At 40.8% G+C, this 19,598-nt stretch overlaps 1 protein-coding gene across 3 annotated transcripts in view; it reads right to left on the bottom strand.

Annotated features, from left to right (window-relative positions):
• The window catches only part of LOC139339437 (RNA-binding Raly-like protein), a 40,317-nt gene that overhangs the window by 15,352 nt on the left and 5,367 nt on the right, over positions 1–19,598 (bottom strand). For 2 of the 3 annotated variants that reach the window (XM_070975055.1, XM_070975056.1), the window contains one exon: positions 11,960–12,237. In XM_070975055.1, coding sequence (XP_070831156.1) covers positions 11,960–12,215 — 256 coding nt within the window. In that variant the 5' untranslated portion in view covers positions 12,216–12,237. The remainder of the gene's footprint in view (positions 1–11,959; positions 12,238–19,598) is intronic. The other variant, XM_070975054.1, reaches the window with a different exon arrangement.

The following is a 19,598-nucleotide window of genomic DNA, read 5'->3' as shown; positions in this document are numbered from 1 at the left end:
AAATAATTTTTGATTCATTAATCAATAGAATGTTAAGAGTCAACAATCTTGATAATCATTTCATTTTTCAGGAGTAAATGCCAAATATGCTTCTCAAATAAGCATTTTATTTTAGATTAGATTAGATTAGATTAGATTAGATTAGATTAGGACATTTTCACTTTTTCTTTGTCTTAGTGTGTACATGGTAAACTGGATATCTTTGGGTTTTGGACTGTTGGCCAGACCCCCCCCCCCCCCCCCCCCAAAAAAAAAGTCATATGAAGACATCTACTTTGGGGTATCGTAATGAATTCTTACTATTTTCTGACATTTTAGAATCCAAACACTTAATTGATTTAATAGTGGCAGCCCTAATGAAGATATCTGGAATTCACAGATCAGATAATCAACAACTGCACACGTCGTTTATGAGATTCTCCAAACAACTAAATGTGAAATTTGACTACTCATAATGTAATTAGAGATATTTCAAGATAAGGTTTTGACAACTCTGAAATAAACTGCAGATATCTTTAATGTGACTCATGTCAGTCTCACATACTGTATGTTTAAACCACACACACAGAGTCAGCCCTCTGTGAGCTGCACGCTCTGAGCTGGAGTGTTTTACGTCCTGACTGATTCCAATCAGGATGAAAACCTCCAGGCTTTAACAGTTTTTGTTATGGTTGGAGGGGGACATGTGGATTAATTGCTCAACAGCCTGTCCTTCCTTAATGAATTCCTTGTACTTTGCTCTTTCGCCCTCTCAAGGAAAATGGTTACTTGGCAGCACTAAGTTTGGCAGCCGGTCCCCAAGCTCCTGAGTATCTAATAAAATTATTTTCATTAGACCTGCTGAGCGATGGTCCATTAAGGCGAACATGATGTGGGGTTGCTGAATTTTCGGGTTGACTGTGTTCCACATATCGCACTGGGAAAACAATTAGTAGGTGAATGTTCCTCTGTTCAGAGACAGACCAGCAGCACAGAAGGTAAAGTTTTCATGCAGCTGTGGTGCACCTCAACACTGGCACGTGTTGATTTTTGCATTAAACCATAATGAGCATATTGCTGTAGCCCGAGGTAAAGATAATTTAGTCTTTCATCTCTCCTGAGCTGTTAATGCACTTTTCCTCCTTTTCCATTTTGGCACTTTTTCTTATGATGTAACTATGTGGCTCTTAAGTGCAACGCTTTGAAACATTTTAACCCCCTCAAGCCAGTCCATCACCTCAACCTAACTACATGCTCCTGAATCTGTGCAAGTAGCTGGAAAACAAACCAGCGGCTGCTCGTACATCTGCTCTGAAACTTGGCCCCGTCACTCATGAGATGATGGCATGGAGTTACAACTGGAAGCCAAAGCACATCTGCCCTGAATAATGCAAGACTGTCAGGCTACTTTCTATAGAGCTGAAATGAATAAGTGATTAATCATTTAGTTGATCAACAGAAAATGAGCACAATTGAGATATCTAATTAATAATTTAAGCCAGCGGTTGCCAACCTGTGGGTCGTGTCCCCTACAAAGGGATGTAAATCAAATCTGAGTTCTCACCAGAGGATTAACAGGATAATAAAAGACCAAAAAATGTTCCTGCTACCCAAAATTATGTTCATTTTCCTTTTTTCTTGTCATTACTGGGTAAGTGTCAGGCCTTTTAAAAATTATCCAAATGAAATAAAATCTTTGGTTTACACAGGTCGCATCAGTCTGGTCTGGACACAACATGCAAGAACCTGCCAGCCGTCAAATTCATACTCATAACCGCTAGCTGCTGCTAACTGTAGCTGCCTTCAGCTAATTTAGCTCAGTTAGCCGTAGAGGGTACACTCTGTGGCTCAGAGCACCAGGGGGCTTTGGTGTTTTCACTGCCAGCACAGCTGCTTTGGACCACCGGCAGGACGAGGTTTTCAGGCCCAGGCCAAGGGGACTCAGTAGGGAATGAGCACCAGAACCACAAGAGACAACCACAACAGTGTCAAACATAGTGATGGTGATTTACATCGGCTCTGACCAGGACTCTGATTCTGGGGATGAAGAAGACACGGCGGGGTCAGATGGGGACAGGAGGGGCATGAAGCAAGAGGGAGGCCCAGCATCAGTCAGCGCCCACCTCTGGAGCCCTGAGCAAAGGTTACAGCAGGATCAGACCTGGACTGCCAGGAGACCAGGAGACAAACCTGACAATAAAACCACCTCAGTGTTTTTGAACTGAGGCAGACTGGAGGCTACGGTGAGTCGCTATGGTCTTTTGAGGTACAGAGTGGTGTCATGAGACAGGACAGGTTAGCTGTTAGCAATGCTAACAGTAGATATCGTCTTTAACACAACATCAAAACTGTTATTTCTTCACAGTCTGTGATCATTTTAGTTATTTTGAATGTTTTAAACTAAAATTCTTACAAATCATCCTATTTTTAAGGAAATATGTCAAACAATTGATTTCAGCTATATTATATTTGTATTTTTTAATTGGATTTTGCAAAGTTGGTCAGATAAGACAGGCACCTTCGGCACCGGCAAATTAAAAGGGACGCCTTTTCTGTTTTTTCCAATTTATTTACTGATTGATTCACAAATGAATTGAGGAAATAATCATCAAATGCATAGGCTTTGTTCATGGAAGACATTTTGGCAGTAGGAAACAGACATAGCACAGGTGTAGGTAATAAAATTAATTGCACTGAGCTGCCTCAGTTTGAGGGTCCTGGTCTTGTGCATGTTGGCTCACTGCCACACTATCACAGCCTGCTGGGACACTGAATACAACAAAACCATTGATAATGTTATTAGTTTTGTGTTTTCCCTTCTGTGACAAGTCAAACTGTCCGCTGTGAGCAAGACCTATTGATAATGAAAATAATAGTCAGTTGCAGTGACAAGTCACTGTATGTCTCTAAATAAATATTAATGAGATTTCAAATGCAAAACACACCAGCTGTATAAATAATGTGTTTTGATCATGAATGAGTACAGATGATAATATAGGAGATTGATTAATACAATGAATTATTAATTTACCCATATATCTGCTGGGAATGCAAAAATATCTCCATCAGCTCGTCGTCTCTTATGTGCACAGGTGCGCACCACACCTGGAGCGATCAGCAGAGAAGTGCTTAGCTCAAGGGCACTTCTGCAGTGCAGTCTGAACATCAGAAGAACACCACTATGGTTCTTAAGACTGCAGTCGCCAAGTGTACTGAAATAAGCGTTATGCCCTTTAGGCAGCAATTTCATGACCGTGATCAAGTCACACAGGAAAAATGAGTCACATCATCCCAGCGAAGAGCACAAAAAGCTGGATGGAAATGAATTTATGTCGTCCGATTTGGTAAATTACAATCATTTCAGCCCGGGCACAAACAAACGATAAGCCGGCATGATTTGCATCACTGCCTGTAATTTCCTTTCAAACCAAGAGAAAAGCTACATCTCACAGAGCATTTTTAGATCAAATGACGATTTACTTTTCTCCCCTTGCAATTTCAAATTTGCATGCAAATGCTGACACACACTGAGCAGCAGCAGAAGTGCAGAGGACACAGATTTCACAACAGAAAACCACTGCAAAGTAGCCCGCGTGCAGCAACTTTCTCAAGAAATGATCACTCAAAGGGAGATCTCTGAAGAAGAGCGATTTCAGCGCGAGGTAAGTGAAAGTGTCCTCTGGAAACACCTGAATTCATCCACTTTCTGTCCAGCGTTAACTTCAGCGACCTGAGCTCCTTTGACATCGGTGCCTGACAGACATACTCACATCTCTGGTTGCGACGCCTGCCTTTGTACATGGTCATGACGATGAGGAGAGCACGGTGAGAAGTCTGCCGCGGTCGAGCCGACTTTGCCTCCTGTCCTCTCTGCCCAAAAATAGACAGACTGCCGGCGCACTTCCAGCTCCGGAGCCTGAGCCCAGCGGCTTCAGACTGTACCATTTGTCAGACTATTCCAGGGGGAATCCTCGCCTCTAACGCTGCGCTCTGCTCCGGATGCACGAACACAAGCTGCACTTAAAAAACATCCCTCTCTGCCTCTGTGGCTCTCCGCAGATTAAGCGGTGAGACACAAGGAGTTTAATGATCCTTTAGAGATGATAGTTCTCCCCTTAGATCTTGGCCATCAGAGAGAAACGGTTATGAGATGAAGGTTTGAAGTGAAGTATCAGAAGCAAACAAACTTAGGATGGATGTTAAAACAAGCAGAGATCATGAAAGTGTTCTACAAAACCATAACCAGGATTTAGTCCCTCCACCCCTCAAAAAATATTCAAATAAGAAGGTCCTGGATTTGGTTTAATTAACTTCTTCTTTCTTTTTTTTCATATTTAATTTGTTCAGTTCTTGTGGTGAAGAAATCCAGAATCTTTTAATCATTACTTTTCTGACCTAAAAGTAGTCAAATTCAAACACAGAGAGTCTTAATGTACTGGAATCAGCCCATCGTGTGTATGGCTACAACTCATTATCAATTAATCTAGAGATTATTTTATCAATTAACTGTTTGGTCTATAAAATATCAGTAAGAAGTGAAAAATCACAAGTTATCAGAGCTCAATCGTCAAATGTCTTGTTTTATCAAACCAAACAGTCCCTGGTTGTATATATTGGATGTTTAATGTTAGAAAATGCCTAAAAGTTGTATTATTACCTTAATACATTACACCTATACAATACATTTACATGTAATTTTAAGTTCTTTGTGTTAACACTCGTGCATATCTCGTCATAAAACTGTACAGACTAATTTACAGTAACAATGGCTAACATACTTATTAATATACTGATTTTTTTTGACCACTGAGGGGAAGCACAACTAAAACACAACATTAAACAACTTTATCTTACAACCCCGACTCCAAACAAGTTGGGACATTGTTTGAAACATAAATAAAACACAATGCGATCATTTGCTAATCATTTCTGACATATACGCCAATGAAAACAGTACAATATATTTAAAGTTTGAGCTCATCAGCTTCATTGATTTCTGTAAATATGTGCTAATTCTGAATTTGATTGTTTGGACAGGAGCAACTAAAGACTGGGAGAGATGTGGAACGCTCCAAAAACACCTGTTTGGATCATTCCACAGGTATGAAAGGAGCATCCTGGAAAGGCTCAGTCGCACAAGCAAGGATGGAGCGAGGTTCTCCACTTTGTGAACACATGACTGGATAAAGGATATCACTACAAGGGCTCACGATCGCATTCTGCTTTTATTTATTTATTTCACACAGCATCCCAACGTTTTTTGTAATCGGGATCCTCATGGTTCTGTGTTTGGTCTCCTGATATTCAGCTCTTTAGTTGCTAAAAGCTTCACTATGTTCACCCGCTAGTCACTAACTGGGTGCTGGGCAGGACGTGTAAAATGGGTTTATCACAGCTTTTCGTTGTGAGAACGACATCACGAGAGCAGTGAGGGTGAACTAAAACATAGAGCTGTGGGTCATAAAACCAAAACAATGAGCTGAAAGACACTAAAAAGCTCCATATAGCTAATATGCTAAAGAGAACAGCAGTCGAGAGATGAATCTCTGGGTTTGTCACTAAGAGCGACCTACAGTCATCTGACCCTCTGTTAATATTGTTTAGTGCAGCTTCAATCGAGTTTAATGGAGCTGCACCTACGTATATTTCAATGAATGTCTAATCATATATGATACACACACACACACACACACACACACACACACACACACACACACACACACACACACACACACACACACACACACACAGAGTCTGTTTTGTTTATCTGTATGTTTTTATCCTACATCAGTTTTATCCATTTGTTTATTCAGTTGTTAAACCAGTGTAAACATTAAATCTATTGTTTTCTATATACCATGTTTATCTGTATTGTCCCAGTTAGACTATTCCACGAGCAACTCTTTTCCTTATATGGAAAGATGCCTCTCTCAGTTCAACAAAGCTTTATTGGCATGTTGTTTTCATCACAAAATACATAAACAAACAGAGTAAAGTGAGTAAATAAATACTTTATGGTACATGGGATAAAATAAGCACTTACTGATAACAAAGTGACAAATGGTCAGAATGGAAATGGAAAGAAAATGGAAATTCTGTGTATTAAATAATTAAAAATCAAGAAAGGAAATGTCCCACAGGAAAGCATGTCATGCTTCATGATTCTCTCCCTTAAACACAGACTCACACATGCAATTCCACCACAATTCAGCACACATTTGTTGCAAATTAACCCAAAAAAAACCTAATTAATTGAAAAAGTGAATGGCACGCATGCTCTCCTCCGCTGGATGGCAAGTCAGCTTCCTCCTATTGCCGCTGTCTCCCATTTGTCTCCAAGTTTTTTTTGTTTAATTTTAAGTAGATGGGCTGTGGACTTAAGAGACAAATTGAAAAGGCAGAGCGCCCAGGGGGGAAGCTGCCCACTGATTCCCCAGCTGTTGAAGCATTTGGGCTCTGTTGTAGACGGAGCCTTGTAATTGTAATATCTAATTACACTGACACGGGGTTTGCAGCTGTCTCACGCACAGCCTGACATCTTAATAGTCCCCCAGCGTCTTTGTCCTTGATAAGAAACGACAAGAAACTAAAAGCTTCCTGAAAGACGGAGGCTAAGTGTGACGGATGCATTGTTTCAGTTCGAGTCACTGGAACCAAACGCCAGTGTCCTCAACTATTGTCTCACTTTGACGTCTTTGGAGGAATATTCAAAAGACATCTCTGATTATGCGATGTGGCGACTGAAAACTAAACCATGCTTTTCGTGATTCTTCTTCTCTTGGGGTTTTATTCAAGACGGTTCCTCATCTTACCCACCACCACCACTGACAGCAGCATCATAATCACTGTCATATCTTAACACAAAATAGTCCCCGTGTCAACAGCTTCCAAGCTGCTTAACACCACTGTGGAAACAACAAAGACAGCCATTAAAAATGCTACTTCTTGTGGCATAAAATGACTCAAAAACAGAAAAATGTGATTGAATATTCTGCACAGGATGCAGCCTTTCCCTGCATGAGGTTGACAACTGAGGATACAAATGAATCATACATGCTGTGGGACAATAAAAGATGTCCCAGTTTTGGTGGCGTTGCTCTCACTGCTATTCTCTCAGCACCATCTAGTGTTCATGCTGATGGAAAATTCATGAATGCAGAAAAAACTACCTGCTGGACAGAGAACAAACCCGTAGTTATCTCTAAGGATTAACATGTGATGTGAACAGGAGCCGTCATTTAATTGTGCTTAACTTCCATATTGATTTTAAGCCCTTATTGTTATGTATATCAGAACTTCTTGTTTTAATCTTACTGTGTTGCCTTATTTTACACAATTTAACAAAAACAAATCAATCAAGCTGTCTGTTTTTTCTGATTTTTAGATCGACACACAGATGCTTCACCATTACGTGAAATACAGACACTTTTCCCAACAACTTTTTTTTTTTTTTTAATTCTCAAGCTTTACCACCAATTTCATAAGAATTAGTCACTGAAGAGCTTTATGTGCGCTATAGTGCTGAATATCTGAATATCATGAATGAAGACCTTAAAATACCTTGGATTTTATTATGGTGTTGTGCAGTAAGTTTTTCAGCCACAGAGAGACGCTCAAAGACTGCCAGACAGCAGCCACGCATGAACGCTCTCACACACGCTGAACCGAAGCAGATATGATCGCACCAAGCTCAGATTATGAACAACCTTAAAATATCAATACATCAGATTTTATCCATAAAAGCAGAAATGCTGAGTTGGCGAAATGAGAATGAACCACCCCCCCACGTGCTCTTCATCACCAGCCGACATCTTCATCAGGATCTAAGTAGCAGCTGTCTGAGGCAAACCACCGCTGTGACTGAATGTCACTTTTATTTGCTCAAACTACTTAAAGCCATTGTGTCGGCAATCCAGTCATGTCCAGAGGATTTAAATCGAGTAAAGCAATCTCTGGAGCTTCAGTATCTCACGGCTATTACATCTGCTCAAGCGTGGGATGTCGTGGTCATTCAGCGGGCCCAGCTGCATGCTGGGTACTCCAGGTTTGACTCTGACCTTCCTGTCACATGTCATACCTTTCCACACCTGTCCCTCGTCACTGCGTGTAATATAATAAAAGAGGAGTGCTTTCAGGAAAAAATCAAAAATTCATACGTCGTGCAGACTGCGCCCACCTCTGGCAATATAGTTCCAGAGCTTAATCAAATATAAAGTTCATGTTTAAAAGATAAGGCGTGAGGGTTAAATTTCGCAGGGACAGCAGAATAAAGGAGGAATATCTGATTTCCAAAGCAGAGGGAAACATTACTGGATATACCTCTGACACTTATGGTGCATTGCTAATACACTGACTTCACTGTGTGTGTGTGTGTGTGTATGTGAGAGAGAGTTTACAGGGACACTATGAGGTGCAGCCTGTGAAGATGCAGTTTGCCACATTATGCAAAGGAATACTTCAGTTTGATTGCTGTATGAAGCCATTTTCTGTGTGACTTTAGCTCTGGCTGCCTTTGTTCAGGAGACGCATGTTCACCTGAGACATCCTTTCCTTTCTCTCGGGGAACTGTGCGGCCGCTGTGTTTCTCAGATAATATAACTGCTGTGGTTTATCAGCGCGCATAGCAATGAGAGGAGCCTCTTTAAGTGGATGCAATGATGCAGACAGGACAAGACAGTCGGGACGTGAATTTGTGTTGACAGCAGTGTGAATATTTCTCTGGTGTGGCAACATAAAACACCGTGTTTTTTTCATTTTTCTTGTCAGTGATCAGGTCCTATGAATGAAGCAATGTTCCCACTGAAACCAAGATTTCTGGCTATCTTTTCTAACTTTATTGACGCTGCTGTGAAAACCTTGAAATGCCACCTTAAAAGAATGATGAAGTGTGAACTGGGCGAAGTGAAATAAAGGAGTCAATGAGGTTTCCAGGATTCCACACACTACCCTGCGACACTTGAAGGAACAGATGAGAAAACTGATACCACTCTTATGTCTAAATGTTGCGTTGAAGGCAGAAGGCAGTTAGTGTAGCTTAGCCTAAAGACTGGAGACAGAGGGAAACAACTGGCCTGGCTCTGGCCAAAGTTTAAAAACATCGTGGGCTTGTGGGTAATTTTGTGCCGTAGTTATTTCTTGGAGGCTTTGCTGTTTGTCAAGAAAAATTTACAGCACATAACTCGACACAACATTTAGTTAACAGACTTTAGAGGTGCTGGAAACAACATTTTTAACTCCATTTTTTGGACATGCTAGGTGTTTCCCCCTGCCTCCGGTATTAATGCCAAGCTAAGCTAATGGCTTCCTGGCACTAGCTCCATACTTTCGATTTTCTCATCTATCTCTGGGCCAGAAAGTAAAAAATGTTGAATTATTCCTTTAAAGGATAATTCCACTTTATCATAATTTGGATCTCATTTTTCTAGTTTTAGCCATTATTCCTATCAGCTATGAAAACAAAGTAGATAGGATATGGCACCAATTAGAACAAGATCTAACAAGGCTGACTGTAAACAAAAGTCCTCATGTGTCGTCTCACGCTGACATTTTTGGAGAAATATTAAAAAACTATATTTTCTATGAGACGTGAAAAATGGCAGAACTAAAACATTCTCTATGTGCTTTTGAGTTTTATTCAGGAGGGTTATTCCAGACTCATTTTGAGACAGATTTGGCTCCTCTTCCTCCTCATAAGGTTTTAAACAAGCCAACGGTTCAGTCAGATTATCCAAACCACTTTATTTGGAGGAAAAGCCTGAAGTAACTGTGCCAGAAATGTGAGTAATAATCCCTCATTGAACGGGAAAATTGTGTGAGCAAAACCCTTGAACCAGGAGCTGTGATGAATGCTTTGATGGATGTTTGCCACAGCCATAATTCTGGGTCATAATTCTACTGTTGGGCTTCATTTTCCCTGTAAATTAGTCTGGTTTGGATTGGAGTTTGTATAATATGTGTCCTATTTTCACCAATGTTGCCAGGTAGCCAGGCCCAGGTACAGGTAATTATTAGCAGTCAACACCGGAGTTGACTCGTGCCAGTCACTTCAGTGAGTTTCACCAAAGGTGAGCGAGTATCAGCCTTTAAGTTCTGCAATAATAGTTCTTGAGTCACATAATTATACAGAAATCACAACTCAGCCTTTCAGTTTCACCACTCCCATGTGTAATTTCACACACCAAAAATGCATGAAACTGGGCAAACACAGGGTGGAATTACAGATGTGACCCTGCAGCGCTCTTATTCATATTTAATGAGAGAGCAGGACTTGGGGAGGACTTTTATTTTCCATGGAGGAGGCTGTGAGCCAATCAATACGTAATATAAAAAGATTTACAGGGATCCACTGAATGCCCCCGAGGACTGAGCTCTAAATGTTTCCTCCTTGTTCCTGTCTGTCTGTCTGTCTGTCTGTCTGTCTGTCTGTCTGTCTGTCCGCCTTGTCTTTATGTTCACGCTCGCCTTGTGTCCTGGTGGCATTTAACTCTTAGAAATGGATTATGTCTCTTAGTATCTTCACATGGCTATAGTATACGTCTCCATACTACTGATCGTATTAGAAGATCAAGACTCATCAAGGCACTTTTTTACTCTGTGAACCAGATGGCAGCTTGAGGTCTTCAGGCGATATTGATCAAAAATGAGATTTGATCATTTTTAGTGTGAAGTAACATGCTTGAAGGCCTCACACTGACTAAATCTGTACCACATTTTACCAACCTTAAACTTTATACGGACCCTCTTTTATGACATTCTGTTTTATAATTGATATTGACCCCTCTGCTGTGACTCTTGCCTTGCTTTTATATCTACTTTTTGTTCAGGTTTTATTGCTTTTGCTGTAAATTGTATGTCTTATTTACTGTGCTTTGGTTGGAATGAAACATGATTCATTTTTCTTCCATTGAAATAACTAATGCACAGGTCACCCTTCTGGTTACCTGTTATCCAACACTGGGTACTTATACCGTGACCACTATTTAAGTACAAGGGAATAAGACAAATGTTTACAGAGTAAAGGGGTAAAAACTTTGTATTTAAGGTGCACTTAAATTACACTGTAAAAAAAACCTGCTGAGTACTTACTGTATTTGAGGATTAGGGTAGAGGAATATTGTTACTGGATAACAAGACGGGGCAATAGAGAAAGCAAGTTACACAGTTGATACTGCGATGAAATTAGGTGTAATATCATTTATTTTAAAATGATGATGTATCGACAACATCTGCATTACTTTTCATTATTAATAATGCGCATTATCATTGTTACTGGGGGATGAGAGGGTGTAACTAGTAGCTGCATAAGAGTCGAGGTCATACAAGCTGCCAGTTCTGTGGCGGTACCTCACTTGAACACTTCAGTTTTGCCAGGAAATATGCCAGGGTGACCATGTAGAACCTGTTGTGGACTTAAAATTGAAGTTATAATCTATCATTGTTCCAGCATTTGTAACAGTATGTCTTGTCTGCCCTATGCTTTTATCATCTGGCTCAACAGCTAAATTGAAGGACCAGCGTGGGTGGCATCTAGCAGTGAAGTTGCAGACAGCAACCAACTGAATACTCCTTATCTCACCCCTCCCTTAACAAGTGTATAGGAGAACCTGTAGTGGCCACAAAACGTGTGCTCCTTAGAGCCAGTGCTTGGTTTGTCCCTTCTGGGCTACTGTAGAAACATGTCGGTGCAACATGGTGGTTTCTGTGGAAGAGGACCTGCTCCCTCTGTCAATGCAAAGAGCTCATTCTAAGGTAACAAAAACACAATTACTTTTTTCAGGTGATTATATTAATGAAGACATAATTCTGAATATTACAATCTATTTCAGGCCATATTCTTCCCATAGATCCCCCTTAATGTTACACATTGGTCCTTTAATTGAATGCGACCCTGCATGAAAATGTACAGTGTAGTGTCCAGTTTGGTCCCTCTTATGTGCAAAATGTTTGTGCTGTAATTTGCAGGCTGTAATCTGAACATTACCTAGTGATTGTCCGGCGATGACCCTGGTGTTCTCTCCGGCCACGGCTGCCCTGGCGTTCCTCTCGCTGGCGTACTGAACGAAGGCGTAGCCCTTGTGCACCGAGCAGCCCACGATCTTGCCATATTTGGCGAAAATGGCCTCGATGTCTGCCTTGGTCACCACGGCCGTGTTGAGGTTGCCGATGAAGACGCGGGAGTTGAGGGAGCGCGGGTCATTTTTGTTGGTCACGTTGCTGGTCTGGGTCTTCCCAGTCATCCTTGTCCTGCAGCACTGCCTGCTGGGAGACACAGTTTGCACACTGCTCAGAAAGCCAGGAAGGTTAGACTGTTGAGGTTACACACAGAAAGCCAAACAGTGAGCACCAGTGGGACGAAAACACGCCCGAGAGCTGAAAGCATGTGCTGTAGATAACTGAGAGGGAAAATTATATGTTTTTTATAAGTCCGTAAACCCCACTGGATGGTCAAAATAAAGAAAAATGCTTTCTTATGCTCTGAAGACTTTTACTCAACAGATTCGATGTACTAAACACAGCAAAGGCTTGATTTATGGGATCATAACTTCTTATTTGATTGTAAAAGATCTGAAAACTTAAAAACTAGAAAGCTACATTTTAGTCAGTCATTTAGGGAGACAATACAATTACATTTTATTTCATGTCATTGATTTTTTTTTTTTTTTAGATTAATCTTTTGGCTCATAGAAAGCCAGAAAATAGTGAAAAGATTCAATCTCAATTTCCCAAAGCACAGCCTGACATCTTCAAGTTAGAGCTGCAACTAAAGATCGATTTATTCATTGATTCATTTGTTGATTTTCTTGATTAATCGATTAATCATCCTGTCATGCTCGATATTCAGTTTACTATGATATGAAACAGAGAAAAGCAGATAATACATACATACATCCAAGAAACAGTTTTTTGACTAATCTTTGCAGCTGTACCTCAACTTTCTCATGTTGTCCAACCAATGAGAAGCCAGAACATGTGAATTTTGGATTTTTCTGCTTGACTTTGTCAATGAATTTGAAGTTTAAGCTCTAGAACTGTTACACACTTGTGCAGGTGTGGCTATCCATTCGTCTCCTCTCCACCTGTACTCTGTATTCTGAGCTTTAAGGAAGACGGTGGCTCAGACAGATTGTTGTCTGCAGGAGGTGAGAAGAGCTCTGACATGGCAGCTGTGATTCAGACGGGTGAACCTCGCTATGTATGAAAACTGTGTTCCCATGTTTGAAAATAGCACATCACACTGAAGTCACAGGACTCAGGCTCACGGTTTCTTCTGTTTTCCCTCATTGTGTCAAACATCTTACAGTTATTCCAAGTACCAACCAGCGCTGGACCGTACTGTACTTAAGCACAACTTTGAGGTACTTGAGTCTTTCCATTTTATGCACCTTTGTATGTCAACTACATTCAGAGGTAAATATTGTGCTTTTCACTCATTTATTTAAAGCTACTTGTTAATTTACATATTAAGATTTTACACACAAAAACATATAGTATGCATATGAAGTACAATGCATGACTAAAAATTAAGCCAACCAGCGGTGTGAGGTTTTAGTACCTTGTCATGTTTGAATCTCTGGGACATTATCCCTCTAAAATGTTCAGATATTTCACAAGTGAAATAAAGACAAGTGAAGATTAGAGAAAAGTCCAAACTGCAACTACAAATTTGTGTAGCAGAACTTTGTTCTTCTTTTCTCTCGTGTTAATCATGTCACAACCCCTCAGATTTTTCCGGCTACCTTTGGGAGGGGCCCTGACCCTTGGATTGGGAACCACTGGGCTAAAGCATCTAGTTAAAACTAGCTCCAGATGAAGCAGCTAAATCATTAAAAAGCTAATCATGCATCAGTTTTGATGGTCTAATAATGTCATATACAGTAACATACCAGGTACAGAGTCCATTTAACTGCAGAACGAGTACTTTTAGGGTTTTGAATGCAGGATATGTACTTGTAATGGAGTACTTGTACACTCTTGTATTGTCCCCCATCACTGGTATTAACAGCAGACTGTGCACGCACCACTGACAGCTTCATCACTGTCAACAGGTCAACAGAAACAAGAAACTATTTAGCTGGACACTTCAAATCAATTACCACCCCCTGCTGCAGCCTGCTGTTTGTTCCCATCATGCTACAGTACAGTCCTCTGGGGGGATCAGGAAGTGTCACCATGGCAACACATCCACTCACAGATGAAGGAGGTACCTCTCAGGTTGTTGCTTCCTGGAATTCACTGTTGGTGATGATTTTCGTTCATGTGTTTGTGTACCTTTGCAAGACGAGGCTCATTAGCCCAGATTTGACAAAGCGTACACACATTATTATCACAGGAGAAGCTCTAACGAGGCTGGAGGAGCAGAAAGCGGTAAAAATGCTGGGCAGGAGTGAGTCTCGGTGGTCAGCACTGTCACCTCACAGAAAGAAGATTGTGGTTTACGTTAGAGCTGAAACAGTTAATCAAATTAACATTGATATGCTACATGTTTATATTAATCTATTTTATAATGAATGGATTAATGAAAAAGGTGTACTTTCTCTGATTCCTGGTTCTCAATTATTTTTTGATGCTTTTTGGCTGTAAACCGTTTATGTTTGGGTTTTGGAATGACATTTCATTGACTTTCATAGTGGTTTCTCTCCATATCCTCAAAGGTTTCACTTCTAGATCGAGTTCTAGATCAGGGCTGCAGCTAATGATTATTTTCATCACCAGTTTATCTGCTGGTTATTTTCTCAATTAATTCAATTAGTTGTTTTGTCTGGAGCCCAAGCTGCATCTTACTCTCACTCATTGCAATGGCTAACCACCTGTCCAATACCCAAACATAGTTTGTTCGCTTGAAAGATGACTGGAACGATAAATTGAAAATCAATATTTCGACAAATTGTTTAACTGAGAAAACCATCTGGATGTCTTGTTGTATTCTCCTTTGGTCCAGTGCAGCTCAGGTGATCAGGAGACTCTACTTGTGAATGCATTTTAATATGTGAATGTTTTATGGCTCCAGCCTGAATAGAAATGAGTAAGTACAGGGAAAGCATGGAAAGATATAATAATATGTACAGGTATTTTCTAAAAAGATGTTTCACACATTCTTACAAACACACACACACAATCGCCGATGCTCTCTGCAGTCAATCTCCTCATGGCCACGCTTCCCTTCACAATTTTCCCCATCCTACCTGTTCCTCACTTCCATCTTTTGCTTCTACCCACACATAATCTACTCTAAATCTGCTCTGCTGTTCTTCAAAAATCTGCGTTCGCACCTCACAGAATGGAAGTTAATTTAACACTGCTGCAAGTCACATAATGTGGAAATGCCGTCATTGAGTTTCCAGGAGTTGATTAACTTAATTATGAACAGAGCGGGGGACTAAAAAGCCCACCAGTCAATCCAATCAAATCAAATCTCATTCACTCCATCTCTACCTTTGAACAGCCTCACAGCTCCGGCGCCTAACTCTACCAACTAAGTGACTGATGGATGTGAAGCGCATTGAATGGCTTCTTCAAGGCGAATGCACAGAGGTGAGACCATTAGGTGGTTGATTAAGCAAGCAAGAGCACATTTTAAAGCAGGCTTAATGGAGGAAAATGTGAATTCTGTCATCTAAGACCATGCTGAGCTGGGATATAGTGCCACATGAAAGCAGTGATTGGGCTTTGCTCATAATATAGTTGAAATGTTTGAATGAACAGTGTCACATTAAAAAGACTCCGGGAGCTCGTGAGAAACATTAGAAAAGTTACAAGTTATTTTACATGTATATTCATGCGTAGTTGCAAAGTTGAAAAAGGAAAAATGTGGCCCATGTGTGCAGTAGAGTCACTGTTTTCTCACCTTATAGCACATTACCACCCATGAATTTCTCCTAAAACCCCCTGAAAAGTTCAAATCTTAAGCATTTCTGTCAGATATAAACACTAAATAAACATCTGTATTTATTTAAAGTGTTAAGACTCAGCTAATCTGCTTTCTTTCTGAGAGTTACATGAGGAGATCGATGCTGATAAAGGTGAAACTACCACAAACAGCTAGTTAGCTTAGCGCACTGGAAATGGAAATGTGGGGAAAGAGCTAGCCCGAATCTGTCTGTAGGTAACAAAATCTGCAAAACTACTTATCAATTCAGAGAATCTGAGACCAGTTCCAGTTTCCACTGGTTGCATGGCACTGGTCCCAGTAAAGAAATAGTTCGGCACATAACCTAAATAAAATGGCAAGTTTTTACACTATGAAGTGTGATAATTAGTGAGCTTTAGTGGTGCCAGTAGGTGAATTTTGTTATCTTTAGACCAGACTAGCTGTTTCCCATTGTTTCCAGTCCATTGCTAAGCTAAGATAATCATCTCCTGGCAGCAGTCTCACACTTGCACACCCACATTGATCTCCTCTGACTCTTGACAAGAAAGCAAAGAAGCACACTTTAAAAAAACATAAAAAACTTCACTTTTAGCTGTTTGATAAACTCACATCCGTACTGGTCACTAAAAAAAAAACTTTTTGCATTCAAACAACCTTCTCCGAGGCCTGAGGCATGGTATCATAACAAGCAAAAGCATCTATGGAGCAGAAAGAAACTGCTTTTAAAGTGTTTGTGTCTGTCTTGAATTTCAAGGCTGATGCAAACCTGCTTATGGACACAAGACATTAGCTCGACTAATGGTTTGTAGTTTTCTACAAAGTCTGTACACTTGTCAAACTTCTATTAGCAGCTGACAGCATGAGATGGTCACTGAGCAACCACTGAATTCATGCTTTAAATAACCACAGGCTGCAGCTGGTACAGAAATACCACAGGCAATCCGTGGCCTTAAGCCTAAAGACATTCATAAGCTTTCAGTCTCTCTTGTCACGTGCATCACTTCAGATTAACACCCCAGAGGTGCTCAAGAATTACTTTGTCAATTGCCCTCAATTACATGTTTTTAATGAAAATGGTCACAAGAAAAAGTGTTTTACATTATTCCTCTAGCTTGTTCAAAATGGAAAAAAGACACTTCAAAGATGATTCTTTTATTCATGAGTCTCTAAGATCCTCAAAGCCTTTTAAGAAGAACATGTGGCATAACTGCTGGCAAATGCTGGTGGAAACGTCCCAGGCCAAAAAACACACTCACACTGAATTCAAAGCAGCCTGATAGGCAAGACGGGAGGAGAGAGAGGGGTTTGGATTCATCCTGGCGCATTCAATGCTCTAGAAATTAATGCTAAATAACATCGTCATGCGTCAGTGAAGCTGTGAACGCACTCTAACTCATCACTCGCATGTTTTTCCACGCAAAGACGTTTTGTTTGTCTCATGAAAGTCTTTCTTTTAGCAGGGAAGGGAGTGCTTGACAGTGATGGTTTTTTCTACAGCACCCTCCCGTGTTGCAGAGATTCCAAGTGTAAGTATTTCATGGATCCTCTTTGGTCCTTTCACACCGACTGTCAGGGGCTTCAGAGTCTGAATTCTCTGGAGATAAAGAAGCGAGGAACTGGTGAAAGTAATCATTTTAGCACTTCCTCTCTCTCTGATCTCTCCTCACTGACTCGCGCTCCCATCTAAGGAGAAAAGATGAAAACTCTTCATCCAATATGACAAATACATATGGGATGTGAAGAATGCATTCAGGCCACACTCACTCTCTGCTCCTTGAATGTTGCATTGCAGCATTTTATCTTTGGTGAGTTGACGGCGTACAACCGAAAGCATCTAACCTCAGCTGTCGTCAACAGAGGAAAATAAGGCTGGGTTTAATTTGTGGACGTCTTCATAGCCTGCGACATCGACACATCACCTTCTGCCTTATCAGGCTCAGGAGACAGACATCCCTCAAGCTAAGTCTCAACTTTTAGTGTCTCCCTGGAAAAAATATGTCTGCATGAGGGAATGAAACATGGGCCTATAATAAGCTAGTTTCTTCCTTTTTGCCTCATTCTTTTGAATGACCAAACACATTACGAGGGAATAAATGTGGACTGAAATATAATTACATTTTTATACAGTCAGTTCTGAATTACTCTGCAGAACAGGTATGGGTTGTTTTCTCTCTGTCTGCTGCTTTGTGAGAGCATATGCAGCATAAAATGTGAGGATTTATCAAAATGCTGCTGTGAATAATACAAAAGCTGAGAATAGTGCCTAAAATCACTCAACGACAGAGCCACTGGGAGATTTTATAGCAAGAATAATGGCTGACCTGACTGCTAAGAAACATCATTATTACAAATGTAGGACTTTTACAGACAAAATAATGTGCTTAATCAAAAAACATTAAGTCAAAACTGCATGAGGAGTGGAGAGTCAAAATGCATTATGGCTAAATGGCGCTTAATCACGGAACATACTGACTTTAACTGGGACAAATGGTGAAAATCAGCCATTAAAAAAAAGCATTGTACAGATTTCTGTGAGTTAACAAGAGGTTATTGTGTAATAACAACACTGTACGGGCACCAGTGTCCTTTTTAATAACACTTTCTCGCCCTTGTTCATTTTTTTCCCCTGCTCCCTCGCAGCCATAAATTACTCAGCTAATGCCCCAACAGCAGCAGCTATTGCTGAATCATTCAAAGACCTCAATTAGCAATTAAGAGCTTAATGAATAGAGGTCCTTTCTGGGCCATTCTGCTCCCAACCCAGAGGAGCCCAGTGGAATCTAATCTCTCCTGCAGGACTTGTACAGTAAATACTGGCTAACAGTGCAGAGAGGGTAGAGAATAGCTTGTTACTGCCCACATATAATGAGCAACTTGCAGTTTGAGGCCTGTTTACTACAGTACTGTATATGTACCTGGATTTTCTTTGAAACCGTTTTGCTCTGGAGCTTAACAAGGATGGCTGTCAAGCACTATTCTTATTTTTTTCCTCCGTTCCTACACCCCATTACCTCCTGCATAATATCTGTCTTGAGTTTGAATTGAAGACGGGGGGGGGGGGGGGGGGGGGGGGGGGGGGGCAACAAAAGGGGAGAGATAGAGAGGCAGAGAGAGAATAAAAGAGGGTGAGGGAATGAGGGAACTTCAAAAAAGGGGGTAAAGAGACATTTGCAATGCCAATCATCTTCAAGGAGCTTAGAACTGGGCCTCGGACCAGAATATCAAAGATGGAAAATGCAGGCATACACCATGCGGTAGGTATGTAGCGTTAGCTTATGAATTATTACTACGACTATCCTTTTATACTAACATCCTATCATCCTTTTATCATTTATATACTTCCATACCTTTACTGAACTGACTTTTTGTACTGTAGGGCCCTGCTTCACCGTGTGAGAGCCCACAGGTATTCGCTTACACAGAGCTCCTGTATAGAAAATGCATTCCAATTTCCATCAGCTTTATCTCCCCCCCCTCCCCCCATGCGAAATTATGGAGGCTCTCTGGAGCGTGGCGACTAAGGGCATATGATCACGCACCTAAAATGAGTTGTACCATAATCTGATTTGAGCAACCTATAGCCTCGGCCAGCGATGACAGCAGGGAGATAAAAGCACAATGTGACCTGTGCGCTGAGATGGGATGAAGCCGTATCTCTGGACTTTCTCATCATGCATCTTACAACAGCAGGGCCGATTGTCTCTGTAATCAGGGCATTTGTACAGCTTTTATTACACATCACAAACCTGAT

This window comes from Chaetodon trifascialis, chromosome 11 (assembly GCF_039877785.1).
Source record: "Chaetodon trifascialis isolate fChaTrf1 chromosome 11, fChaTrf1.hap1, whole genome shotgun sequence".
In the NCBI taxonomy this organism is placed as follows: domain Eukaryota; kingdom Metazoa; phylum Chordata; class Actinopteri; order Chaetodontiformes; family Chaetodontidae; genus Chaetodon; species Chaetodon trifascialis.
Note: the sequence above shows the minus strand (reverse complement) of the source record. Positions and strands in the feature narration are given on the sequence as shown.